Here is a 27662-nt window from a genome sequence, read left to right as displayed (position 1 = left end):
AAAAGTGGAGAAGATTCAGTCACTGGGGTGAATTCCAGAACGCTGTCCCTGAATCTGCCTCACTTTTGCTCATTCTGGAATACCTGTTGCAACTAAAAAAACCAGGACTGTCACTGAATTCCCTGAAGGTTCATCTGACTGTCCAAACAGCTTTTCATACCATTATTCAGGGGCTCTCCCTGTCTGCTCACCTTGAAACTGCAAGATTCATGAAAGGTCTGGGAAATTTCTTCCCACAGGTGAAAGTACCTCCCCAGCTTGTCACCTGAATCTGGTTCTTAAAAGTCATATGAAGTCTCCTTTTGAACCAATGGAGACCTGCTCCTTATTGAATTTGTCTGTGAAAACAGCCTTCCTCGTGGCTATTACCTCAGCCCACAGAGTCGGAGACATTGGGGCATTAATGGCAGGCTCTACTTTCACAATATTTTATAAGCATAAGAGCCGCATCCCAGGTTTCTCCCTAAAGTGTCTTCTGAGTTTTGTCTAAATCAGGTCATTTACCTATCAGTTTTCTTTCTGAAACTATAATTCCAGCAGGGAGACTGTTCTCAATACTCCAGATGTCAGGAGGGCATTCTAGATAAAACTAAACTATTTTGTAAAGCCCCTAGACTATTGGTTTAGTGTGGAGACAGATCAAAGGTTCTGCCATTTCTAGCCAACGGCTCTCAGAATAGATTTCTGGGTGTATTATACCTTGTTACAATGCAGCCAACAACACCCCGCCCCCCCCCCCCAGGCTGGCGTGTCAGCTCATTCAGTGAGGTCATAATCTACATCTGTGGCTCTACTTAAAAAGTCCCAGTTTCTGAGCTCTACAGAACAGCTACATGGTCTTCGGTACATCCCTTCTCCAGACACTATGCCTTAGTGAATGCCTCCAGATGTGATACAGCAGTTGGCAGTGCAGTTCTTTCCTTTGTAACGGCCTCTACTCTGAAGCTCCCTGCCCTGCTTATGGGGATACTGTTTGGGAGTCACCGGAAGTGGAGCGCCCATCGGGACACTACACAAAGAAGAAAGAGAGATTACTTACCCTGTGCAGTAACTGTAGTTCTTTGAGATGTGTGTTCCTATGGGTGATCCATTATCTGCCCTCCTTCCCCTCTGCTTTGGAGTTTCCTTCTGAGACTCAGTGGTGGACAGGGTACTGAGGGCAGTTCACTTGCACAGCCTGAGATAACCTTGGTGCAGGGCACGAGAATATCAACAGTGCATCCATGGGCCACATGGATACTGCTAATGAAATTCTCCAGTAGAAGGCATGTGGGGCACACGTGCACCTGAAGGGGAGAATCCATAAGGGGACACATCTCAAAGAACTACAGTTATTGCACAGGGTGAGTAACCTTCCTCCGTTCTCAGGGCTGCAGTAGTATTCACTGTATTTGCAATCCTGAAGTGCACTGGGGCACAGTGAACCCCAGCAGAGTTGGGCTCTCTGCATGCCAATAGTACAGGCTCCCTAAATCACGCTTTCCACATATAGAGGCTTCCGGCAGCTGCACCTGGCGGAGCAAGATTTGCCTTTTTGTGTCTATAGTATTGCAAAGTACTGATCTGATTGACAAATGCTAGAACATCCTAGATTTGGTGCAAAGCAGAGGAAGCGTAAAAGCATGACTCAACCATTTTATCAGTTGAAAACCTTCAGTGTTATTACTTGGCATTTCCATTTTCTAGTAGTGGTTTGTTTCTGATCTTAAACGGCGCACCCAAAGGGAGAGAGCCGTGTTTCATAGTGCAAGGTAATAATTACTATACTAATAACTGTGATGACATACATGATCATCAGCTAAGCTAACTCTGTATATGCTTGTATGAAATGCAAATTGAAATTCTGAGTGATTATGTGGAGGAAAAAAACAGATTTTCTTTTTTGGTCTGTCTGTACTGTACTTTGAAAGACAACAGATAAAGGAATGATTTTATCTTTAATCTTGGAAGTTAGGAAGGGCTTGCTTATCACTGACAGTAATTCATACACTAACTTGAAGAATGTTCTAATGAAAAGATGTGAATCCATTGCTGTTTAGGGAATCAACTGCTCAGTGTCACAGCTCAGCAAATAAGATGATGATACAGTACACGGGAAGTATTTTGCAGCACTTAAGCTGTGTCAGACAATGGTATCCTGGAAACAGGGTTTGTTTATTTTTTAAATTATGGTGTCCCTTCATCAAATTGTAAGAATTATTGCTAAGAAACAGAACTGTATGCCTGGCAGAAATTGAAACCTTTACAAATACATTTTGTTTTAGAATTCAGCCTTTTTCTTATAGGAAAAATCCTGGGGCAAGTAGGGTGGATCTTCCTAAAACAATATTTATTCAACTACTTTGATTTAGCTTAGAGAAATGGCACGATAGTCACTATGTAAAAATCTAAGATAGTTTGACATGTTTCTCCCTTTCCTCTATTTTGTTTCCAAATGTACTTATGTCTGGAAAATTAAACCCCCCTCAACTCATTTGTAGTACAGAAGGCAATGAGACATATTCTAGGGATCAGAAGGAAGCACCTGACAAGTAGGAGTTGCAATAGTTTGTGTTAGGAAACCAGCATCTTTAGTACAAATGCTGGGGAGTTATAAATAGCAGCATTAATTAAATGAGTGAAAAATGGAGATGTTTCATCAGTTCTTGGCTGTTGGCGTGTACTTTTTTTTTAACCATAGGGAATATCTATCTATCTATCTACTTAGCATTTCATATCTTCAAAGCATTTCATCACCATTAACCACTTAGGTGAGGGGAGCTAACGCCCTCACAATGGAAATATTGTGGGGGCTCTGCCCCTGCATAAACTTGCATATGCCTGGGTGAAAGTGGGAGACAAGTAGGACCCAGAGGGGCTGGAGCAGGCCACCACAAGGTCTAGGGAGCAGGGAACAGGACCTGGAGGGACTGGAGCGGCTGCTGTGAGGCCCAGGATTGGGCTGAAATGCTCCCAGGATCAGGTAGGAACCCCTGGGACCCACCTTCCCAACTGGAGCCAGCTGCCTGCCCCTCGCCAAGTCTCAGTACCCCCCCCCTTACTCTCCCTCCGATCTATCTGCCCCCCATTTCCAGGCACTGACATAGGTCCAAATCAGCCAGACATTCATACTCATGTGACTTTACCCATTGAATTCAATGGGATGTAAAATTATTCCTATGCGTAAATGTTGGCAGAATCAGGCAAAGACTGGGGTGTCATCTTTGCCTTCTAGGAATAATTCCCATGTTCATTTTATTTGCACGCAACCAGGGTAACCCCCGTGGCTTCTTTTTCCTGTGTGCTCCTTTCCTCATGACTTTGTATGTAAATGTGCATCTGTTTTGTTAGGTTAGAGCTTAATTTATAGCCTGACAGAGAAATACCTATTTCTTACCTCCTGTCTGGAGCAAACCTTGTTTTTCACCTTTGCTGGTGACTAATATCTCGATACAGACTTTAAAACATATTTTCAGTGTACATACATAACTCCTTACATAGTATCTATATGTACAGCTCACAACAATATTAAGGACCAGGGTGACACCAGCTTTCCTTTTACACCTCACATGATGTTTTTTGGTGAACTAAAATGTACATACCAGTATCAAGATGTTCCTGTAACCCCCTTGCTAGTTGGCATGAAGGACTTCTTGGGTCACAAAGCTGAGAAAGGGAGAAGATAACTGACTTGCCTAAGAGCTGGAATTAGAATTTGGGAATACAGTAGAACCTCAGAGTTATGAACACCAGAGTTACAAACTGACCAGACAACCACACACCTCATTTGGAACCAGAAATATGCAATCAGGCAGCAGTAAAGACGCACGCACGCAGCACAGTACTGTGTTAAATGTAAACTACTAAAAAATAAAGGAAAAGCAGCATTTTTCTTCTGCATAGTGAAGTTTCAAATCTGTATTAAGTCAATGTTCAGTTGTAAACTTTTGAAAGAACAACCATAATGTTTTGTTCAGAGTTATGAACACTTCAGAGTTATGAACAATCTCCTTTCCTGAGGTGTTCGTAACTCTGAGGTTCTGCTATACTTGATTTCCATTTCCATTCTTAGTCTGCTAGGCCATACTGCCTCTCTTAGTGCCACACTGTTTTTTCTAAAGTGAAATTTGTCATAGTGGGAAGGGCCCACTCAGTGAACGGGCTACTGCACTACTCTCTAAACAAAGCAGATGCATAGCACGGCTGCCATCCTCTCTGTGCTTCTGCAGCGATGGCCTTTTGTGCTTGTTCTGAATAGGTTAATGCGGAGAAAAAGCTTTGGGGACAGGCCATGAAGGATCGATGGATCCACGCTTATACAGGTGCTAGGCACACCACTCATGTGGCCCAGAGGGGCAACAGCCACTATTCCAGTTCACAGACAGGAACAAGCAGCTGTGGAGGTGCTGCGGTGCATCCTGCTCTCAGATTGGGGATTGGGGTTTTTTTTTGTTTGTTTGTTTTAGTTTTTAATTTATTTTTTGGTCCAATCACAAAGCCTTGTTACTTGGAGTTCGTGTGAAGAGAGGTGAAATTCAGCAGCAGCGGCCAGAATAATTTTTCTCAGGTGGTTAAAAGTTCTAGTTAACGAGATTCTTACTTAAAGTGATTTCCATCATTGACTAAATAACAATTACCCCACTGCAAAAAAGACCAGAATAAAAGAGGCTTGGAGGCTGGTAGTTTTCCTCTTCCTGCTGTCAGACAGAGAAATAACACTCTCCTAGATTTCTTTTCCAGAGGCTGGTAACTTTAGTCTCAATGAGATTTTCTTTTCTCTCTCTCTTTCAGGACAGTTATTCTGAGCGAAGGACCCTGCAAGGCCTACTAAGTGGTTATCATGGGCTTAATTGCATTTTTGAAGACCCAGTTTATAGTTCATCTCCTCATTGGGTTTGTCTTCGTTGTGAGTGGGTTGATCATTAACTTCGTCCAACTATGCACACTAATCCTCTGGCCTATAAACAAGCAGTTTTATCGCCGAGTAAACTGTCGCCTTGCCTATTCGCTCTGGAGCCGTGAGTATACTCTGATGGGAATGAGGTCGTAAAAAATTGAGTAGGGTTTGGGTAAATCCTAGGGCTGTCAATTAATTGCAGCTAACTCACTCCCTTAACTCAAAAAAATTAATTGTGATTAAACACACTGTTAAACAATAGTATCCCAATTGAAATTTATTAAATATTTTGGATGTTTTTCTACATTTTTAAATATACTGACTTCAGTTACAACACAGAATACAAAATATACAATGCTCATTTTATATTATTTTTTTATTACAAATATTTGGCCTGTAAAAATGATAAACAAAAGAAATCATATTTTTCAGTTCACCTCATACAAGTACTGTAGTGCAATTTCTTTGTCATGAAAGTTTAATTTACAAATATAGATTTTTTTTTGTTACATAACTGCACTCAAATACAAAACAATGTAAAACTTCAGAGCCTACAAGTCCACTCAGTCCTACTTCTTGTTCAGCCAACCGCTAAGAGAAACAAGTTTGTTTACATTTACGGGAGATAATGCTTCCCGCTTCTTATTTACAATGTCACCTGGAAGTGAGAACAGATGTTTACATGGCACTTCTGTAGCTGGCATTACAAGGTATTTACGTGCCAGATATGCTAAACATTCGTATGCCCCTTCATGATTCAGCCACCATTCCAGAGGATGTGCTTCCATGCTGATGACGCTCGTTAAAAAAAAATGTGTTAATTACATTTGTTACTGAACTCCTTGGGGAGAATTGTATGCAAGGAAGGTACCAATATGAGATTTGTAAGGATAGATTTGCAAGGAAGGTACCAATATGAGATTTGTAAGGATAGATACAGCATTCAACCCAAGGTTTAAGAATCTGAAGTGCCTTCCAAAATCTGAGAGGGACGAGGCGTGGAGCATGCTTTCATAAGTCTTAGAAAAGCAGCACTCCGGTGCGGAAACTACAGAACCCGAACCACTAAAAAAGAAAATCAATCTTCTGCTGGTGGCATTGACTCAGATGATGAAAATGAACATGCATTGGTCCACACTGTTTTGAATCATTATCGAGCAGAACCTGTCATCAGCATGGACACATGTCCTCTGGAATGGTGGTTGAAGCATGAAGGAACATATGAATCTTTAGTGCATCTGGTACATAAATATCGTGCGATGCTGGCTACGACAGTGCCATGCAAACGCCTGTTCTCACTTTCAGGTGACATTGTAAATAAGAAGCAGGCAGCATTATCTCCTGCAAATGTAAACAAACTTATTTGTTTTACCGGTTGGCTGCACAAGAAGTAGGACTGAGTGGCCTAGTAGGCTCTAAAGTTTAACACATTTTTTTATTTTTGAATGCAGGTATTTTGAACATAATTCTACATTTGTAAGTTCAACTTTCACGATAGAGATTGCACTACAGTACTTGTAATGGGGGAATTGAAAAATACTATTTTTTTTTCTTACAATGCAAATATTTGTAATAAAAAATAGAATACAAAATGTACAGTGTTCACTTTATATTTGTGTTGTAATTAAAATCAATATATTTGAAAATGTAGAAAACATCCAAAAATATTTAAATAATTGGTATTCTATTATTGTTTAACGGTGCAATTAATCATGATTAATTTTTTTACTCGCTTGACAGCCCTAGTAAATCCTGAAACATGTTAGAAAAGAGCATCAAGTCAGATGACCAACACACCTATGTGTGACTTCATTGACACTCCTAAAAGGACTGGTAGGTCAAGCCTGTCAATGACCCCCTGCTGTCCCGCCTGGTGGGAAATGACTACACTTTTTCTTCTAAATACCTTCTAGGTTCCATGCAGAAATCTCTGTTAATACAACATTAAAAGGACAAAGTCTTCCTCTGCTTGTGCCCTACGTTTTGCTGCCTTGTCTCCTATCACAGCCAACTCTTTCCCTTTTCTTCCACTGCCTCTTGTGCTCGGTCCTGTGAATGGTACTATGTTGCTCTCAGGGCCATCCTTAGGATTTATGGGGCCCTATGTAGTAGTATTAAACTGGTGCCCCTATGCTCCACTGAAGGCGGTCCCCAGACAGTGCCACTGATCTCAGTGTGTCGAGGGAGCATGGCCACACACACCCCCACGTGGACCCTCAGAACCTCCCCCATTGCTGACACACATCAAGCTTCGTATGCAGCAGATGCTGTGGCAGCGGCTCAAGGCAGGCTTCGCGCTGTCACATGGGGGCTGCATCTTGCCAGAGCCCACAGCCGTCCTGCAGCCCCTAGCCACTCTTGGCTCACCACGAGCATTTTGAGAGGAAGTACCAAGCAGTAATAACAGCAACAATAGTACAAGTGTGTGTGTTAGGGAAATGTGAGAGACAGTGAGCGCACTGTCACTTTAAGTCTCTCCCCCCGCCCCCCCCCCGCTTGGCGTGGCTCCTCCCCTCCCCCCCACTGACTCACGTGGAAGTTTCACTCCTGTCCTGGCCCCAGCCTGGCCCCCGCCGGAGACAAGTGGCGCAGGCAGGCAGGGTCCAGAGAGGGACTCTGCTCTGGGCAGCGTTGGGCCAGGCCACCGTGCTGCCAGTGACTGGCCATGCTGCTCTGGGCTCCCCGGGGCTGGCGTGGCAGAGCCGGAGGCTGGAGCCCTCGGCCAGCCAGCTGAGGAGCGGGGGGTGGGGGGGCGGAGTTGGGGAGAAGCCTGCTGGTCCAGTGCCAGGGAAGGGCCGGAGAAGAGAGGATTCCAGCCGCGGCCAGCGAGGGGAAAGGTGCCCCAAATGTTTGGGTGCCCTACGCAGCCATGTATGCTACATATGCCTAAGTACGGCCCTGGTTGCTCTCCTTCTTCACAACCCTCCCCAAAACTCCCTTCTTTCCCCGAGCCTTACTTCATTGGCCTCCACTCCAGCACTCCTGCTCTCTCCCTGGACTTTGTACCCCACATTAAATAGTGAACAATTTCCAGTATGGGTGTCTAATATTAGACTCCTAACTCCGTATTTAGGCACCTGCCTCAGTGGCCTGATTTTCAAAAAGGGCTGTTTACTTTAGTGGGAGCTGCTGGGTGCTCAGCACTCTTGAAAATCACTAAGGTAGGTGCCTCAACAGGGATTGAGGCTTCTAACGTTAGATGTTAATGTTTAAGAAATCATGGGCTCAAAATGTTATAAACAAATGTACTCTGTAACAAAAGCGGTGGAAGCTTCCTAAAAGTAGGGGGGCACCGTTGACCACCCCTGCGCTGCCTCTTCCCCCGAGGCCCCACCCCAACACCCTGTTGCCCACCCCTGCGCTCCTCTTCCCCGCACCCCAAGGCTTGCTCACTCCTCTCCACCCCCTCTCCCATCACTCACCCTTACAACGGGGAAAAATTGGTGGGAACATAGCCCCCTGGCTCCCCTGTCCCTGCTCTGTAGTATCAAAAATATAGATCAAATGGGGGGGAGGGGAAACTGCCAGAGAAAAATGTGGTTTTCAAGCTTATAGGAGGATATTTAAAAAAATACTTATTTTTTTACATTTCACTGTGCCCCTTTAATATATCAGAGCACAGCCCTGCAAACCCTTACTCACTCAAGTAATTGATTGACTTCACGGGGAGAATGGCCTTCCTGTGTCATCAAGGGTTGGTTTGCAAATTTAGGCTCTTAATTTATACATGAAGTTAATATTAAGCTTGGAGAGTTATCTACTGTATAACAGCTAAAAGCAGATTGATATAGGCATTTTAAAAACTAATCTATTGGCTATATTAAAAATACCATATACTTATGCTCCAAAAGGAACGTAGCAGTTGAGCAACATCCTAGGTGCAATCCAATTATAGCATTTATGTGTTAGTTTGTAGCTTACTATACATTTAAAATCTGTGAGAAATTAAACTATGAAAGTCAAGGTTTGTAATATAAACACAACTTCAGCCTTCGCAGCGCTAATGGCCTGTAATGGAAAAGCTGACAGAACCGTCACTTTAATTGTGGTTTATAATGAAGAAAGTGATACAGCTATAAACCTAGCAGGGCAAGTGTTACCATTTATAACATGAATAAGAAACACTAACGTATTTTGGGAGTGGAGCTATAGTTGGCATTCCATTCTACATGGTTGGTTTTGGTCACTTATTTAGAAATATTTCTTTTAAGCTGGTGTTTCTCGTGCCAGTTCTCAGCTCAAAGATAACTTTTTAAAAAAGCAAGTTCAATAAAAGCCACTCAGTCCAGCTTTGTGCTTTGTAACTTTTTTCTGGGTTTTATGAAGTGTACTTAATCTTGTAATACTTCTCCATGGCAACTGTTATGTCATGTGGCTGACATGGGACATTGTAGGACTGATGGTATCCCGGTTATAACACACCTTAGGTGGGTCAGGATAACTGGCAGTGGTAATAGAACAAGAACCACCAAGCTGGACTTGGCATTTGCAGTCACTGTGACAGATATTGCAACCTGCCACAGTACCCGTGTGTTAAATTTATGAAGGGTTTATGTATGAATGTGCTTTCCTCCATGGAGGAGGGTTACCACAGCTCCTCCAGGAACTAAAAACAAGGCAAGTCACTGAGACTAAACAACTCTAGGGAGGTACCACCTGGGACTGTTTTGCATACACTGGTTCAAAGTGGGTTTTCCAGAGACTCGAAGAAAGAGCTCTTGGTATAAAAAGGCTGAGTTTGAAGTGACACAGTGCCGTCTTTCTGAACCAGCAAACCAACGTTCACTTTTGTTCAAGGGGCCCAATCCTGCTGAAGGATTGGAAATACTTTGGCCCCTAAGACTGCTTGTTTTTCTTGATATGTTTTAGTGTGGGTTTAAATCTGTTTATTTTTTATATATTTTTCTCTGTAAAACTTTTCCCATAACAATAAATGTCCCTGCTTAAAAAGAACTGTTTGGATTACTGGTAAATCACACCTGTCGTAGTCCTCAGAGTGAAAGCAGAGCCCAGCCACAGGCTGTAAGCAGACTGGCTTACGGGGGATCATGCAGTATAAGGCAGGGGTCTGTGCGGCCTTAAAACTGCTGATCAGAAAGGAGTGGGACGAGGGTCCCTACCCAGAGATAGGTGACGGCAGGAGTTCTGAAAGCTGAGTGGACCGTGGTGTAGGTCCCGTGAAACCACGACAGTCACCATTTCAGGGGAAATTTTTTTTTTAAATTTTTGATGTAGGATTACTGAGTGACAGTAAACATGTAACACCACAATGCCATGTTTACAGAATCCCTTTTCAAAGTACAGCCGTGCTTTAGAATTAAGGCTACTGCACCCTCAACTCAAGGTATTGAGCTGTTTGTTTGTTGCCCCATGCAGTGAATTTAGAAAAGTATCAGTCTAAATTTTCTTTGGTTTTTTGTTTGTGGGTTATTTGATTGGTTGGTTTTTTTCCAGGGTAACATTAGTTATCACTTTTTGACTAGAACTTGCTAGCTGTGGTAGCTGTGATATACATTATCAGGAAGATTATTTGGAGTGGAAGTCATTCACACGTGTACTTAATTTTAGGAGGCTTGAATCTCTTCCTCTAACACATCTTAACTAAAATGGTCAGTATGGTGCTTTGGTGAATACCACCTTCCTGTGGTAAAGCAGTGCTGGAGTTTCTGTCAGGCTCCCTACAAAGAGAAAACACTTCAGAGCATCTGTATTTCACGCTTACTACTGTTAGTGCTCTTCAAATGACTCATGATTCTTAATAGGGCAGTATGCTTAGTTTAGTCCACTTGTAAACATAGTATCTTAAAATCTTAGTATCTTGAAACTACTCTCCTCTGCACTCTAGAGCAGTAGATAGATGTATCCCGCCACTCTGGCTTACTTTGTTTCTGGATGGTTGTCCTCTCGGGAGGCAACAAGAGCCCCTCTTCCGGCAAGCTGCAGCTCTAGAATCCGAGAGGAGTTGGGCTAAATTATAAGCTTGTTTTGTTTTGTTTTGTTTTGTTAAAGTGAAATCTTGTTGCCTTGCAGTCAGTTAGAGCAAGTATCCAAACCATCATGTAAACAACAAACAAGATTTCAGAGAATAGGCCATAGCATTGACAGGATCAGTTTGAGACTAAATATCTGGAGCCCAATCCTTTTTTTTTTTTTTTTAAATTCACCAAAGGAAATAAATGTACATGCATCAAATATCAGTGCACTGGTAAAGGACAGTCTGTTTCCTCGTTGTAACTCCCCTGTTCCCCAACCCTCATATCTCAGTATGAGCTCCAGGAAAAATCACACAAGAATGTTTCAGAGTAAATGGTGGGAATGCTCTCATACCAGTGCATCCACGTCTGGCTCTGTTGAATTTTTGTTCTCTTTGGATAGGAGATCTCAGGTACAGCCTCCATCCTTTTTTTAAGGAACTTTTTTAAGAGCAGAGCGTAGAGTTAGATACAGGAGATGTAATAACATTAATCTCCAGAAAGCGATCGGCAATTTGTCCTGTGTCTAGCATAATTTCTGGCTGCATAAAGGACCGAGTTATTGACTAGTTGGTAGGATTAAGAGTGGGTGCTGTGGAATAACACCCTGAAGTCACTGAATAATCCTCCAGTAACCTGAGCCCCATATATTAAATCCAAGGACAGCTCCACCAGTGGTGGGCCCACTTAATGACATCCCCCACTTCTTGCATTTTAACCATACTGGACTAGAACCCGCTGCAAACCTGCTACAATGAGGGTGGTGGTGGTATTTGTATCGCACCTAAGGGCACAAAATGAGGATCAAGGCCGCATTAGGCTATGTGCTGTGCAGACATGCAGGAAAGACAGTCTATGTCCCAAAGAGCTTGCAATGTGGAATATGACAAGACCTGAATGAGTGGATAAGATTTTAAAAAAAGAGGGGTGAGGAGGACAACAGCTACAATGAAATGTAGTCTAGGCATTAATTGATATTGAGTCCCCTGTACAGTAGCTTCAGAAATTTTATAACACAACAGGGTTTTACTCCATCTCTTAGTGTTCATAGAATATTAGGGTTGGAAGGGACCTCAGGAGGTCATCTAGTCCAACCCCCTGCACAAAGCAGGGCAAATTCTCAGACTTTTTTTTTTTTAAACCCCAGTTCCCTAAATGGCCCCCTCAAGGATTGAGCTCACAACCCTGGGATTAGCAGGCCAATGCTCAAATTACTGAGCTATCCCTCCCCCACCTCTATATATTTGACTGTTTAATTCTTTATATAGAGGATGTAATAAGAGTTTTACTGATCTCAACGGTGGCTAATATTTCTTCCACAGGACAGCAAGATAATTCTATTTAAGGTTCACAGATTTGTGCCTTAATATATGTGGAAGCACTAAGTTAGTATGGGAGTAGTTTAAAGTACACCAGAGGCTTGTGAATAAACCTCTCTCACTGAAACCACCAAAAATGCACTTAATTGATGCATTTCACCACTTACAAAATAGAGCTGGCCAGGTTTGAGAGAAACCTGTAGTTATAAATTATGCATCCCTGTTGATATTCTCATTTCCTTCCTTCTTTAAATCACAGTGGGAAAGAGTCAGACTTGACGTACAAGTTACATTAGTCTCTTCAAGTCCATAAAGGGGACCTGAATAAATGATACAAGTGAATAGGCTTGTTGATATGACAAGAAAAGCAATTTAGATAATCAGTCCTGGAGAAGCTAACCTCTCTTTGATTAACATAGAGCAGGGGGTTCTCAATTTTTTTCCATACTGAGACCCCTCTGAGTCTGCCTCATGTCTAGTCTGGATCAAATTGGACCCCAGCCCATTTAGCAATATGGGAAGGGCAGGCTGGAGACCTTGTGACCAGCAGGTGGTGAACCCCTCACATAGAGAGACACTGCCCCAGCTCGTCCAGCCAATGCCTTATAAAACAAATCTGGTTCAAAGCTACGTTACTGAATGTTCTATTAATGGTGGGAATTCTAAATATGCAGAAGAGAAGGAAAGATGAAAAGGGGTGGGTAATGAATGAGATATCAGAGAGAGAGATGAAATGGAGGAAAAGATAGGGGAAACACATGTAGAAGAGTTAGAGAAGGGAGAGGGAAAGGGATCTCTTTCTCTTTCCTTCTTTTGTAGACTAAATAAAGGAGAAGCAATTTCTCCTTCTGTTCTTACCCAGTAATTTCTCTGGACTCTCCCAGTTCTTCCCCCATGTGTCTCTGACTTTGTGTTGGTAACCCTAATACAGCATTATTACAGTCATGTGTTTAATATTAAAATATACTTCAGAAATTCTTGTAGCATTTATCCATTAAAAACCCATTATATTGGTTTGTTTACCTCAATCAAGAATATTTCATATGAATTCGGTGGAAACATTAGGTTGAGTCTATTCATAATTTGTGTTCCACCTGGGAGGAGATGTACCCATGTAGTAGAAAGGTCTACTGCTGAAAGGCCTGCTTTCAGGTTCGTGTGTGTGTGTGTGTGGCGGGAAGGGGGCGTAGGGGGGTTGTTGGTGTTTGTGAAATCTTGAATTTACGATGAGCAACAATAACAATCAGGTATTTATCCCATGGCCTAAATCCTGTTTCAGGGCGATAACGTAAATATGAGTGCAGGTGATATGGTGTATGTCGGTCTGAGAACTCATTTAATCAATAATATAATATAAACCAGCAACCTCAGCAGGATGGATTAAAAAGGTGATAAACATTGTGGTCTAGAAAAGTTTGGAATGGTATTGGGATGGACAGAGGATAGTAAACGTGTTATGGTTAAGCATTACACCTAACCTGTGTCTTTTTTTTTTCCTCCTCCCCATGATATTATTCAGAGTTAGTAATGTTGCTGGAATGGTGGTCAGGCACAGAATGCACTTTATTCTCAGACCAGGCCACAGTGGATAAATTTGGAAAAGAACATGTGATCATCATCTTGAATCACAACTTTGAAATTGACTTCTTGTGTGGTTGGACTATGACTGAACGCTTTGGAGTGTTGGGGGTGAGTGATTCTGTGAACTTTCCCTTAATCTTGATTTAATATAAAACTCCTGTGTTTGTTTTTTCCTTGTGGTAGGATTTTCAAAAGAACTCTCATTGACTTCAGTTTGGTCAGAGCTAGGCCAGTGCTGAGCACTTTTGAAAATCCCAACCTTAGTGCTTTTGTTTAGGTCTGACATATATAAATAATCAAATGTCATTGGGCGGGGTTTCTTCCAGAGTTCCAAAGTTCTTGCTAAGAAAGAACTGTTGTATGTGCCCTTGATTGGTTGGACGTGGTACTTCCTTGAGATCGTTTTCTGCAAAAGGAAATGGGAAGAAGACAGAGATACGGTTATTGAGGGATTAAGACGTTTGTCTGATTATCCTGAATATATGTGGGTAAGTGTCTGATCCTTTATATATATTGTCTCCTCTGCTTAGAATGCAATGATGAAGACTATATTTGTGTGGTATGTCAGCTTCATACTTAAGAGCGCCACCTTCTTCCTGTGATTACATTTGAAGTGTATAGCTATATGCCTTGCTGCAAGTTGACTTCATTGCACACTAACCAGGCTTCTGATCTGTTATTGGCTAGGAATGCCATTTTGAAAATTGTTGGTAAATGTGTATAAGTATTTCTCAAAGTATTTAGAAGTAGAAACCTAAGCTTGCGTGTCTCAAAACATACAACTTTTTCCCCCTTCTAAAAGGATAAAGGGACTTTCCGTAACTCTTTTTATCCAAAAATACATTATTCAAGTTTTAGTACTGAACTTGTGAATCTAGGCTAAATTTTCCAGGCTAAACTAAACATATTATTAAAAAAATAGGGGTTTTTTCCTGCAGGAACCTGCAGCGGGGCAGTGGGAAGAGAGATTTGCAAAGGTTGCAGATTACAATGGAAAGTTTTTGCATCAGTGCATTCTGTTTGCACTGTGAAATTTTACAGGCATTTGAGAAACCTGCAAGAATATACAGATGTATCCAGTTGCCTTTTGAAGTGCACATCTCCTTTATATATGCATCCAACAGTTACATTAATCTCAGTTTTGTGGGGTATATTACAATAATACATCATAATTAAACCATAAAAAATTAATATTCCGAAAGATACCTTCATGGCTTCACATTTTTGAGCTAATGTATCCATGACTCCTCACCACCAAGAATTTAACTTGATCTGAGTCTATTTAAAAATAAGTTCCCTCAGGCTTGAGAACGTGTGCAATGCATTTCAATCTCCAAATGCAAGCTAAAAGGTCCGTATTGTAAATTCTTTCATGGGCCCAAACCTTATCTGCAATAGTACCAGGCACCACTATAAAAGGTGCTGAAAAGATTTTGGCTCCACATAGCACCTCTCATACCCAATATATTCCAAAATGTTTTGCAAAGTTATTAAACTAGCAATCCAGTGTCTGTGTGATCAGACAAAGTTCACGAACGGCGCTGGACAGAAAAGATTATCTGAGAAGGGAAAAGTCGTTCAGGACAATAGCATTCTCTCCAGCTCCAGCATAATTGTTCCTGAAGATTATCTTTAAGAGGTAGGCAAATATCATTGAGAAACTTCACAAATAAAGCAACTGCTGAGAAGTTGCACAAAGTCACTTCTGGCAGACTTTGGAAATGATATTAAGTTTCTAATATGGCACATCTCATCTTTTTAGCCACACTGTCATTCAGAATGAATGTGCCAGATCTATGTGCTTGGCTATGCTCTCTGTAATCACTCGACCACACTCCTTCCAGAGCAAGAAATAGAAATCAGAATTACTGTCTGCCCCCAGCACCCCAGCCAGAAATGGAAACCAGTGTTCTTGTTTCCCAACATTTCTCCACTGTCTATAAATAACTGAGTAAGCCACAGGCAAAGTATGTCTCATGTCACCTTCTAATGGAGGATAACATAGAGGATAACAGCCTCCTACTGCTACCACTTATTCTTTTAGCTCAGGTGATAGATGTCTGTGCTGCCCAGCTATGGGTTCCAACCATGCTGATGGTTGAGGAGGTTATTATGGTTCCAGGTGATGGAATTTCTTATGGGGTTCAGTTTCTTTTCAAAAAGCATAGGAAATTATATAGAAAAATTTACATTAAAATGGGGTTTCTCAATCAGGGGTCGCCCCTTGTGTAGGGAAAGCCCCTGGCGGGCCGGGCCAGTGTGTTTACCTGCCCCGTCCGCAGTTCTGTCCGATCGCTGCTCCCACTGGCCGCAAATCGCTGCTCTGGGCCACGATCGGCTGGACCTGCAGATGGGGCAGGTAAACACACTGGCCAGCCCACCAGAGGCTTTCCCTACACAAGCGGCGTCCCCAGTTTGAGAAACCCTGCATTAAAATAACTTTTAGGTTGCACAATCAAGCACTCAAAAGTTAGGAAATGCCAGAATTAAGGTTGTCTGTGCAATCTTCACTGGGTCTCCTTGTGTGTTTGCATTATGATAGTCTTATTACATAATCACATAGTATTTGTTCTACAGTACTTCTGCCTCATTCAGTGCACAGGATGGACAGTGAAGGAGGCAGAGAGTTGCAAGAAGAGAAGTTATTATGTTTAAGATGCTGGACTGAAACCCAAGAGAGCTGGGTTCTTCTATTCCGGGCACTGCCACAGATATCCCACATGATGTTTGACAAAGACTTTCTTAATGCATAACCATAATGGTGTTGAATTAATGTTGCATTAATAACATTCATTCTGGCATTTCCTAACTTTGGAGTACTTGACTTTGCAGCACTGGAATAAGTTTCCCAGGGAGGTTGTAGAATATCCATCGTTGGAGATTTTTAAGAGCAGGTTTGACAAACACCTGTCAGAGATGGTCTAGATTGTACTTAGTCCTGCCATGAGTGAATGGGACTGGACTAGATGACCTCTCGAGGTCCCTTCCAGTCCTATGATCATTCTATGATCTACATCTTTGTGGTAGAGAAGAGAATTTCCTTATTTAGTATTGGAAATTACTTGTTTCTTCTAGCTGAGCTGGAACTTGAAGCTGAAGTCATGTTCATGCATTTTTGAGTATTCCTGTGACTTTTAAAGGAAGAAATGTTTCAGCTGGAATTGGGGGAGGAGGGCATGTGTATGTATGTGTATATGTATAACCTATTTGCTTGATTAGAAAATAAATAAATAAACTGATATCCAAAAAGGTGCTTTAAATGTAGTTGCATCTCTGAATATTTGCATGTGTCTTCCACATTCTTTGAGACCAGGCTCTAATTAGCTGTCTTCTGAAAGCGGATACTGTACAGCAAACTGCTGATTGTAATTCTCAAATAATATGATCTATTATATTCAATTATGCCACAGAAGAGTTGTAGGATGGCTCTGATGCATGATATCTAAAGAACAAAAGAGGGAATTGTGTGTGTCCGTCCTGTAAGAGCTCCAGATCCGCACTACTCAGTAATTTCTTCTTAAGAAAAACCCTTGTTTTTTCCTCTTGTTTTGTATGCTAGTTTCTCCTGTATTGTGAAGGAACTCGTTTTACAGAAACTAAGCATCGTATCAGCATGGAGGTGGCTGAATCCAAAGGGTTGCCTAAATTGAAATATCATCTGTTGCCCAGAACCAAAGGTTTCACCACTGCTGTCCAGTGTCTCAGGGGAACAGGTATGGGTGAGCTATTTGTTCTAAACCTTACTAGTAATGTGCATTATTATGTATGATAGTTCAGTATATTCATTGCATTCGGTGAGTAGGTGATAATACAGACTCAGTATGGCCCTTGGATGACATCAAGATTAAGCTGAAGCACTAAACTCCATTTTCTAAACAATCTTTAAAATGTATTAATTTGTTCTAGTTTTAATTTGCAAAAATTAATACTTTCCATCTTTAAAGTGGCAATATACAAACATTGCATAATTAATCAGCTCTCACTCCACTCCTGTGAGGTGTATGCATATACTCTGCCAGAGCTTAGATTGTTAAGGAGGACATCTGGGTAAATAAAACTGAAATGTTTTGCCAACTGGTATTATTAAAGCAATGTTTGCATCAGGGTTTGTTTCTTTTTAAAGCTTGAACAGAAGCAACCTCGATGCTTTGGATGCTGAGGTTAACAGCTATATTATCTTTCTTTTGACAGTTTCAGCAGTGTACGATGTAACGCTAAACTTCAGAGGAAACAAGAACCCATCTTTATTAGGAATCCTTTATGGAAAGAAATACGAAGCAGATATGTGTGTAAGGTGAGCATGTAATGATAGAAGTGAGACGTACAAGGTTTGTGTTTGGATACTGTCCCCCCAAAAACTGGTAGGAAAATGTCATTCGTCACTGCATCCCTTGAAGACGTTCCTTTGCAAGCCGTGAGGATATTCCCATTTCCCTATCATTCAAACTAGTCTCACTTACAAGAGCCCATGTCACGGCCATCACCTGTCAGGCCAGAAGGAGACTAGGTGGAACTTTCTAGAGTGGGCATGACTACGCCTATAATCCGGCATTCACCTGCACCCTCCAGAATCAGGAAAATGAAACTAATCATGCCCTCTATGCCATGTGGTGTTAAACTCCTGCCCAAAATGAGCAGTCTTTCATAATGGATTGTTTAGATCTGCATAGTATGATCATTCCTCTTTTCTTACATGACTTTGATTAGTACTGAATTCACAATGTTAATCTTGAATGAATTCACACCGAAAAATTGTAAGACAAAAACACCCTATCAACACTTTTCACAAAAGGATCACGCCTTTTGGACATGATCCTATATCCTCAGTCCTGGTCCTCAAAGGAAATCTGCACATCACCTTCAAAGGTTGAGCCTGGGAACTTAAATTCTTAACTCTGATAAAGACACTAAAAACCATGGATACAACAGACATGCTGGTTGTTTTATGGCCCATTACAACAATTTGTAACACATCCTGCTGCCTACTAATCTTCCATTGTCCTACAACTGCAGACTTACTGATTGCCCACTTCATTTTAAGTAGTCTCCTACAAGATGGTGAACCCCTTACACTTAACAATCTGTCCCTCTTTGCATTTAGCTTAGACTCTCTAGTTTCCTTGTCCAGACCCAAAGAAGAGCTCTGTGATGCTCAAAAGCTTGTCCCTTCCAACAACAGCAGTTGGTCCAATAAAAGAGATTGCCTCACCCACCTTGTCTTTCTCATATCCTGAGACCAATGGCTACAACAACACTGCAAATATTTTAAATATTATCATTGTTAATTGTCATCATTAGCATCTGAGTTAGCACCCATTGAAATAAATCAGGGCAGTCAGTCCTCTCAGCTATTGTTTCAGGCTCTCTGCTAACTTGACAGATGTCTCTGTGTCTGTTACCTTCAGCTTTGAAGATTTTATTCACAACTGAAACAATGTAAGGCTGCCTTTTATTTAAAAAACTGAAAGTTGAGACCTTGAACAACTACTGAGAGGTCTGTCCACTCCCTTCCCCACCTCTTGTCCTTGTGTTCCCTACACTTTGTGAAACACTACCTTACTCTGGTAGAGAGATTGCTGATGAATAACCAGAGGTATTTCTTTTTCTCCCCTGAGTGTTGGGCACTGCCGTGGAGTGTGCTGCCACCAACCTATTGGCCAAGCTTATTCTTCTTTTTGATACAAGTGGTTGTGTGTTGTATTGAATCTTATTGGAGAGAACTTCTTGGTAGTCTCACCCAGACTTTCAACATTGTGAGGTAGCAGCAGCAATTTTGCAAAATGTAGAGCAAGAGCTGCCAGCCTAGAAACAGGTGAAACACGAACTGTAGTTGAAAAGGAACTTTCCTTCCAATCTTGTTCTCAGGTGTTTATGTAACTTCCCCAAAAATTACTCTCTTAGCTGAAATTCCCCATGCTTCTTGAGAGCCCAGAGTTGAGAAGGACTGGAAACCTGGTACAATTCCATTTGACCATATGGGGAATTATCCAGGGATGGAGAAGGGAAAGGCATGCATTCAGAAATGCCTTCAGGAAATTTTCCAGAAATCTTTTGCAGTTGGATAACTCAAAGTGATTTCACTTTAACTCTTCTCACTTGCCACGAACATATTCCCAGTGAGGAGTGTGTGCTTTGCTAAGTGGAGAAACAAGTTACAAACTAATAATAGTGCACTGTACATGTGCCGAGTATGATTTCCCTAGACAATTGTAAGTGCTACAGCATGGCAAAGTAGATATGAGTAAGTATGCACAAGCAAATATCTGGATATTTTTGCACTGAAATAACGGCTTCATCCATTTAATACCTTCTGCTTTGCGAAATGAGATGTGAGTTGGTGTGGTTTGGTGGTGCAAAAGGAAAGATGAAAACCAGTGGCTTTCAGCCAACCTTATAGAACAGTCTGTAGTATTAGTGCTAGGTGAGCTTACCTGACTAATTGTACCCAGTTAGTAACCTAACTTCTGAATTTTTCAGTCTGCTGTGATTTTAAACATATATATTTATTTGTGGGGTGAATGTGCCTTCTCGAGACACTTGATTGTGCTAGAACCTGCCTTGTTTAAGGTTGCTTGGGGACATGGGAGGTTAATCCCAACTGGAAATACAACTTTTCTGGTGATGGGAACTTCCTACAATGCTGCAATGAGCAAGTACAAAACTGAATCTAATTTTTCCAGACATTAAACACAAATACAGTATGGTGAGCTCTCACTGGTAGGATGTAGCTAGCATATATTTCCCTCTCACAGGCTGTATGTTTCTGTCCTTTTACTGCAAACTGAACACACGTACCACCTTGATGAGCCTGCAGAGTAGTATAAGGTCCCTACTGTCAATCAAACCCTAACCCCACCCCTTGACCCGTTAGTCCCTACCACCTGTCACCAGAAGTCCCGCCCCATGGGGGTATTACTTCTGGGGTCAAGGCCTCATGAGCGGAAGCAAGGTGTGTCCTGTGACCCCTCTAAGAACTCCTCCCATCACCCTCTACCAATCATGATGGGTTTCATCCTGAAAGGACCGCCCTGATAGAAGATTTTGACCAATCATGATGAGTTCTGGGGCAAGATGACCCGTCCGGAAATGGGTCGTGTGAGCCCTCTAAGAACTTCTCCCAAGGCCCTCTGCCAACCAGAGTGGAGCACCATTACCCCATAAGTCCCAGCGCCGGACAGAGGAGGCCATCTCTTACCAAGGACACGTATTTTAGAAATCATGGAAAGGCTGCTGAGAGGAAACATGGGCTCCTTCACCACCCCCATGAGAACTTCAGACTTTGTTTTAGCCCCGAGCACCTTTGGACTTGTGTGGAGAAAGTGCTACAACAGTGACAGTTCCGAGGAGGACTCTTTGACTCAACCATTGATGGATACGTTGGAACCCGATCCCAAAACCCTCGTGACGCACTCCGATGAGCGTGACAGCCTCTCATTGTCCACCCCCTTAGAGGTGGAAGGCGATTGCGGCTTGGGGAAGTCACCAGCGGACAAGGTGAATGGAAAAGATGGCACTCAGGTAAAATGAATGATTAAGAAGTGACGGTCAAGGAGGGGAGGGTAATGGGGCTAGGAACCAGGGCTTGTGTAAATTAAAATCAAGCAGTGGGGTGCTTATACTGTTTCTTTTCTGAAAATCTCTCAACAGCTCAACGATGCCGTTCTAGAGGCCTTTGAGAACTTACACAGCGGTAGCCCTGTGGGAGTAAATATATCATGCATCAGCTGGTTTTGCTCATGTTTGAGACACAGATCTCAAGACGAAAAGGATAAAATGGAAGAATGAGCCAGCTTAGACTCCCTTATGGTAGGGGTCATGCCGTCCATTTTTACAGGCGACTGTAAAAGGTCATGTTAAACCAGGCGATTAATAAAACTTATTTAAATGTGTCAATATGAGTGTGTCCCCTTTCATACTCATGGTAGTAAAAGACGGTACCAATAACAGTCATGTCTACACAGACGGCTCTGTTAAAGAAAATATATTACACCCCCAGAGAAGTTGGGAGCTTTGGCGGGGTGAGCCCTCTTTTTCAAGTGGCCAGAAAGCATAGTAAAACTTTAAATAGAAGACAGATAACAGCTTGGCTTTCAGACCAGGATGCTTACACTTTACACAAACCAACTCGAATACGTTTTAAAAGAAACAAGACCATTGTTTCAGATGTGGATGCGCAATAGCAGGCAGATGTGGTGGATATACGCCGGTTCTCCAAACACAACAGCGGTTTTAAGTACATCTTAACAGTGATAGACATTCTATCCAAATATGCCTGGGCCTTAGGCCTAAAAGACAAGACGAGTGATGAGGTATCCCAGGCCTTTAAAGCTATTTTCAGCAAAGGTCGTGTGCCTCAAAAATTACAAACGGATTGGGGGAAAGAATTTTTAAACAAACCTTTAAGCAGATTGTTAAAGCGGCATGGAGTTCACCATTTTGTTACTAATAATGAAGTCAAAGCAGGGGTTGTGGAGCGATTTAACAGAACTTTAAAAACTAGGATGTGGAGATATTTTACAGCCCATAACACCTTTCGCTACATTGACGTCTTACCTGACTTTATAAAGAGTTACAACCAGAGCTTTCACAGAACTATATGTACCAGACACACTGATGTTAATCCTTCAAATTCTTTGAAGGTATGGAAAACGGTTTACGGAGATGGTTTTAAAATAAAACCGGTTGTTGCCCCTTTTAGAAAAGGTGACCACGTGAGACTATCTAAAACCAAAGGCGCTTTTGAAAAAGGTTATGAACAGACGTTTACCAATGAGATATTCATAGTGGATGAAGCCTTAACCAGGTGCCAGAGACCTGTATACCATTTAAAAGATTACAAGGGTGAGGGAGTTACTGGATCCTTTTACCCTGAAGAATTACAAAAAGTAAACCCCAAATGAGACAGGATTTACAGAATTGAAAAAGTTCTAGCGGAGAAAGGAAAAGGGAGAAAAAAGCAGCTACTGGTGAAATGGTTGAGGTGTCTTCGTTGATAGTATTCCAGCTGTGCGGGTATTGTATTTCCACTAACTCCACCTCCCAGGCACCCGGGAGATCCAAGGGCTTAATTAGCCGTATTGTAAAGTTTGAGATGGTGTTTTGGGGAAAAACTGCAAAGCTGGCAATGCTGGGCAAAGCAATGTAAAACCCGCCATCGCACATTTCTTCTCTCTGTCTTTGCAGGAGGAATATTTGTTGTTGTTGTTGTTGTTGTTCGTGTCTAAATGTCACAGAGTTGAGAAGCTTCCACCCAGCTGTTAAACTTATCGGTCCACCCCAACCATTTCACCAGTAGCTGCTTTTTTCTCCCTTTACCATCCTGATTGGTAGAGGGTGGTGGGAGGAGTTCTTAGAGGGGTCACATGACACACCTTTGCACAGAGATGAGTGGCCAAGCCTGTTTGCACACTTTGCAGGTCTTCATTCATAATGGACTCCAGAGAATTGAAATAATCCTCCTAAATCATCAAAATGGTCTTGCTGTGAGTACCCTCTAGTGGTGATTTCAGTGCAGTGATGACTTTGGAAGAGAACTTTCAGCAAATGATGCTTTTTATTAATTGTGCAATCCTTTATAAAGCTATTCTCAAAAACTAAATATTGTTAGTGATTTAACGGTCTAGAATGTGTTGAACATGTCTTTCAGAGCACTGGGAAACACTTTTTTTTTGGGTCATGTGTATTTTACAAATTATTGTACAACGTATATGAACTGCTGACTTGGTCATTGGCCATCTCACTGATTATTTTTTTCCCACCAGTGTCTTTTCTCTTTTCCCAGAGGATCACAGAGTCAGATTAATATCATCCTTCCAAAAGATGCTACATAACTAGGGATGAGTGAACTTTGCAGGTTTCAACTTCGCAAATTGAACCTTGCAAAGAGTCTCTATACATTGCAAAGCAAGCAGGCTGGCACTGCAGTGGGAAATAATTTGAAAGCTGGAGACTGGTCGCTGGAAGGGCAGAGTGATTGAGAGGACAGTAGAATAGGAGGGAAATTAGTAGATTGTCACTAGAAGTGGGATATGAAGAGAAGATGGTTTCAATAGAGCTGGTCGCAATTTTCCAAATTTTGATTTTTCAGGCAAAAAAAGATGATTTTTTCACTGTGAAAATATTTGTGAATAATTTTCCAGTTTGTTGACCAGCTCTAGTCGTCAAAATGTGAACTAGACGTTATTTGAGTTCAACCATTGATAGCTCCATTGCAGCTGCAGTAATACTTGAATAGAAAATACATGTCTTTCTGAGGGAGACAGAAATTGGTAGGAAACAGCTGTCTATTCTGCTGTTTCATGAATGCAGATTTCTAAGTGGGAACTGGAGGTGTGGTTTCTATTAAAAGCTGTCTGATTCTTATTTGCACTTCATGACTTTGGTAATTCCAAAACTTCTGTCAGTTTTTGCTATGTATTGAACTGCAGCTCTTCATTTGAAAAGATCTAAAGTAAAATAAATATCTGGATTTTCTTTTAAGACTTTTTTTTTAAATCTCTTTAATAAACCAGGAGATTTCCTCTTGAAGATATCCCTGTAGATGAAAAGGAAGCTGCAAACTGGCTTCATAAACTGTACCAGGAGAAGGTAAATGGCGTTTTTCTCTTTCAGATCTGTCATCAAGTAATGTTCTAAGGAGCAGCATGTCAAGAGCTGAGCAATGCACACTCAACTCCTGGAGGGAGAGAGGAAATGGGAGCACTATGTGTAACTTAGCAGCTATTCCTTAGATTCATTTAAGAAGCAGTGTTGGCAGGCTTTGAAGGAAGCCCCAGCCATTCCTCCTTGACCACAGAATGGTGGCTGTGGTTTGAAGGGAAACACTGTGGGTTACTGCATAGAAGACACCACACACACACACCGCCACCCTTGGGGGAGACCATGCATAACCTCTCTCTTTTGCTATGTCCTTCAAGTTTTAGGGTATTTTTCATGTATTTTTAAATGCTTTTGTTCCACCTATGGATGTTTCTAGGAGCTATAGACACATGATAATTCTAAACCAGACGTGGTCATTCATTTTGGACACGCACAGCAGAGTGAGGCTCTGGGCTGCAACTTTTGCAGAGCTACTCTTCGTTCTGTCTCTGTCCACTTGGCTACCGGATCTCTGCTGCCATTTCTGACGTGATACAGGCAGGTCTGTTAGTTTGCTGTCAGAGCACATAGGTAGTGCACTGTCCAAGTGCTCAAAAGTTTTCTTTCGACTCTTTTTCCTAGATTGTAAATTTCTTGACCACAGATTTAATAGAGCTGCAGGGACAGGGAGAGAACTGTACATAAAGTTTGCCCCACGCTTGTATAGATTGGACTTGTGTACATCACTACATCTGTTTTGAAATGCGTATCTTGATTATTTTTTGTGTGCTGTTTCTGGCACGGAAGGTAGAAGAGCGCAGAAACCCTGACACTTGTGAGCATTTTTCTGCCTTGGTGACAGGTGCTGCAATATTTCCAAACCTTCACTTAACCTGTAGGCAGGCAACAAATTGTTCATAAGGTTCTTGGCGTTCTTCTCCCTAGTTTCACTTGTGTTCATTGTAACTGTATTTATTGTAGATCCTAAAAATACTCAAAACAATTGAGGCAAGGAGACTGAGAATTGTTTACAAGAATATTAGTTGTTGTCTGCCTCTATTGCATTCTGGATGTCAATGTGTCAAACAGACTTAAGAGTCATTTGAAAATTACAAAAATGCTCCATGAAATTTCCCACTTTGGTAGATGAGCATTGATGCACATTTTTATTTTTTGCTTTTCCATTTGTGTTGCCCTCTTTGCTGTAGAGTAAGTATAGAGTTAAGCAGGAAAGGCAGATAGCACACCATTTCACTTCACTTGGACAGAACATTCTGCATTAGCTACAATCAAGGGTTTGATATCTCTTGTTGTTGGCTGGACCTCCATTCAACACTGGAGTCAAATTTTGTTAAAGAGGATTTTTTATACATAAATTGATCTCTGTGGGTTTAGAAAAGCCACTGTAAGTGTGGAATTCCTAAAGTGCTGTCTTTATACTAAAGGATTTATTATTAAGAGGAAATGCCTTGAGCTCATCTTTTTTTGGTAAAGTCAATGGAGGCTAAAATAGCAATAGGTTAAATAAATGATTTTTCATTCTGTATGCAACTTATAAATCATTGTCTTAAACTGAGAAAAATAATGTGGACATTTGTCTGATTTTTCTCAGTACCACACTTTTCTAAAGACTTAGTTCAGGGCGTATTACTTTCTGAAGTTCTATGGTTATGGCTACTGGATTGAGCCTTCCTGTGAAGAATCAAGTCCCAGTATCTTCAGGTTGCAAGGTAATGCTGTCCCTGCTGGTCAGCTTGTGCTTTGCCTCACTCTGTTAGCTCCACAAGGAGCACTTTTCTGCTGCACCTCCTATAGATGGTTCCTGACTCTCTGATAATAAAAACAGGAAGAAAGAGCAATAGAGAAGCAACCAGCAGAGGACTGGAAAGTGTATGAGTAGTTCTCTGGGCTAAAGCTCCTCTGAAGTCTGAACACACTGACAGGTGGTGTACAGTGGTGGAAGGAGACTGACAATATTTGATTTCTGTTTGTTTATTTTTAAATAGTGTTCAAAATGTTTGTTTATAGTATTAACTGATGGTTATCGCAGAATAACAGAATGCCAGACAGGCCACAGAAAATACAAATTCCTCTCACAGACTCTAATAATGCTTGTCATGGATGTGGGCCTTTTATGGCATCATGGAATTCTACAGTCTTGGAACTATTCATGCAAAAACTAACATTTCTGAATTAGGAACATTCTTTTCCCCGCTCCCTCTCTCTCCCAGGATGCTTTACAAGAGATGTATAATCAGGAAGGCATATTTCCCGGCCGTCAGTTTAAACCTCCTAGAAGACCATGGACTCTGCTAAACTTCCTCTTCTGGGCTACTGTTCTGCTCTCTCCTCTCTTCACCTTTGGTTTTGGAATTTTTGCAAGTGGATCACCCCTTCTTATCCTTGCATTCCTGGGATTTGTTGGAGCAGGTAATGAAAGTTATTGAAAAGAGGGAGATGATGCCAAAGCACAATATGATACTATTGTGGCCATTAGCTGTGCTAAATTCTGTGTATGATTACTATTACTGATGCTTGCAGAAAGTTGTTATTTTTGATAAAAATTCAGGACAAGTTACATAGGGTTCCATTTTTGCATAGAAAAACAATTATTTCAAAAGCCTTAATTTCAAACAGGTTAGTCTCTTATTTCTTAAGTTACATTTAATATGCTAATTAATATTCACACAGTAGCCCCTTCATGAGGGGTGAAGCATATTGGCTGGTAGTGTGAAGAAGTTTGCACTGATGTTCCCCATACTGACTGAGTATGTTCTGTGGTTAACGGAAGATTTCAGCTTCCAGAGCTATCAGTACAGCTTCTTTTAACACATGTGCACTAGTTACACTTTTATTGAGTCTTTAAATCTGGACTGCCCTATGGTTTAATGATTTAGCACATGTACTTGATCCAAAGTGTCAGTCAATGGAAGCGGCGTACACAGATTGGAGGCAGTATATGGCCTGGAGTCACTACTGATTGCTCAGTCTGTGACCTCTGTATCCAATCCCCATGGCCCATCTCACATCAAAGTGTGTATGTGTGTGTCTGAGAGAGAGAGAGAGATTTTTACCATTCTATCAGTTGTAATGCACCTCCAATTTCTGTATTATATTTTAAAGCTTCCTTTGGAGTTCGTAGACTGATAGGAGTAACCGAAATAGAAAAAGGCTCCAGCTATGGCAACCAAGAATTCAAGAAAAAGGAATAACTCTCAGCTGCAGCACAGCACATAAAACCAGACTATGGTATCAAATTAACTTAATTAAAAACACTTAGAAACTATCTTTTTCTTATTAACTGATGACTAATATTAATGAATAATACTTGAGCCA

General features: G+C 41.5%; 1 protein-coding gene and 1 long non-coding RNA gene across 5 annotated transcripts in view; one reads left to right on the top strand and one right to left on the bottom strand.

Annotated features, from left to right (window-relative positions):
- The window catches only part of LOC120389210, a 6226-nt gene extending 5552 nt beyond the window's left edge, over window positions 1-674 (bottom strand). For both annotated transcript variants that reach the window (XR_005590816.1, XR_005590814.1), the window contains exon 1: window positions 505-674. This is a non-coding gene — a long non-coding RNA (uncharacterized LOC120389210). The remainder of the gene's footprint in view (window positions 1-504) is intronic.
- The window catches only part of AGPAT3 (1-acylglycerol-3-phosphate O-acyltransferase 3), a 27748-nt gene extending 136 nt beyond the window's left edge, over window positions 1-27612 (top strand). The window contains exons 1-9 of one of the 3 annotated variants that reach the window (XM_039511532.1): window positions 830-1343; window positions 4771-4997; window positions 13687-13856; window positions 14075-14236; window positions 17308-17461; window positions 17940-18042; window positions 24260-24335; window positions 26558-26756; window positions 27450-27612. In XM_039511532.1, coding sequence (XP_039367466.1) covers window positions 4820-4997; window positions 13687-13856; window positions 14075-14236; window positions 17308-17461; window positions 17940-18042; window positions 24260-24335; window positions 26558-26756; window positions 27450-27538 — 1131 coding nt within the window. In that variant the 5' untranslated portion in view covers window positions 830-1343; window positions 4771-4819 and the 3' untranslated portion in view covers window positions 27539-27612. Of the gene's footprint in view, window positions 1-829; window positions 1344-2801; window positions 2963-4770; window positions 4998-13686; window positions 13857-14074; window positions 14237-17307; window positions 17462-17939; window positions 18043-24259; window positions 24336-26557; window positions 26757-27449 lie in introns of those variants that run through there. The other 2 variants (XM_039511523.1, XM_039511542.1) reach the window with 2 other exon arrangements.
- The last annotated feature ends 50 nt before the right edge of the window (window positions 27613-27662 follow it).

This window comes from Mauremys reevesii, linkage group 1 (assembly GCF_016161935.1).
Source record: "Mauremys reevesii isolate NIE-2019 linkage group 1, ASM1616193v1, whole genome shotgun sequence".
NCBI classification, from domain to species: domain Eukaryota; kingdom Metazoa; phylum Chordata; order Testudines; family Geoemydidae; genus Mauremys; species Mauremys reevesii.
Note: the sequence above shows the minus strand (reverse complement) of the source record. Positions and strands in the feature narration are given on the sequence as shown.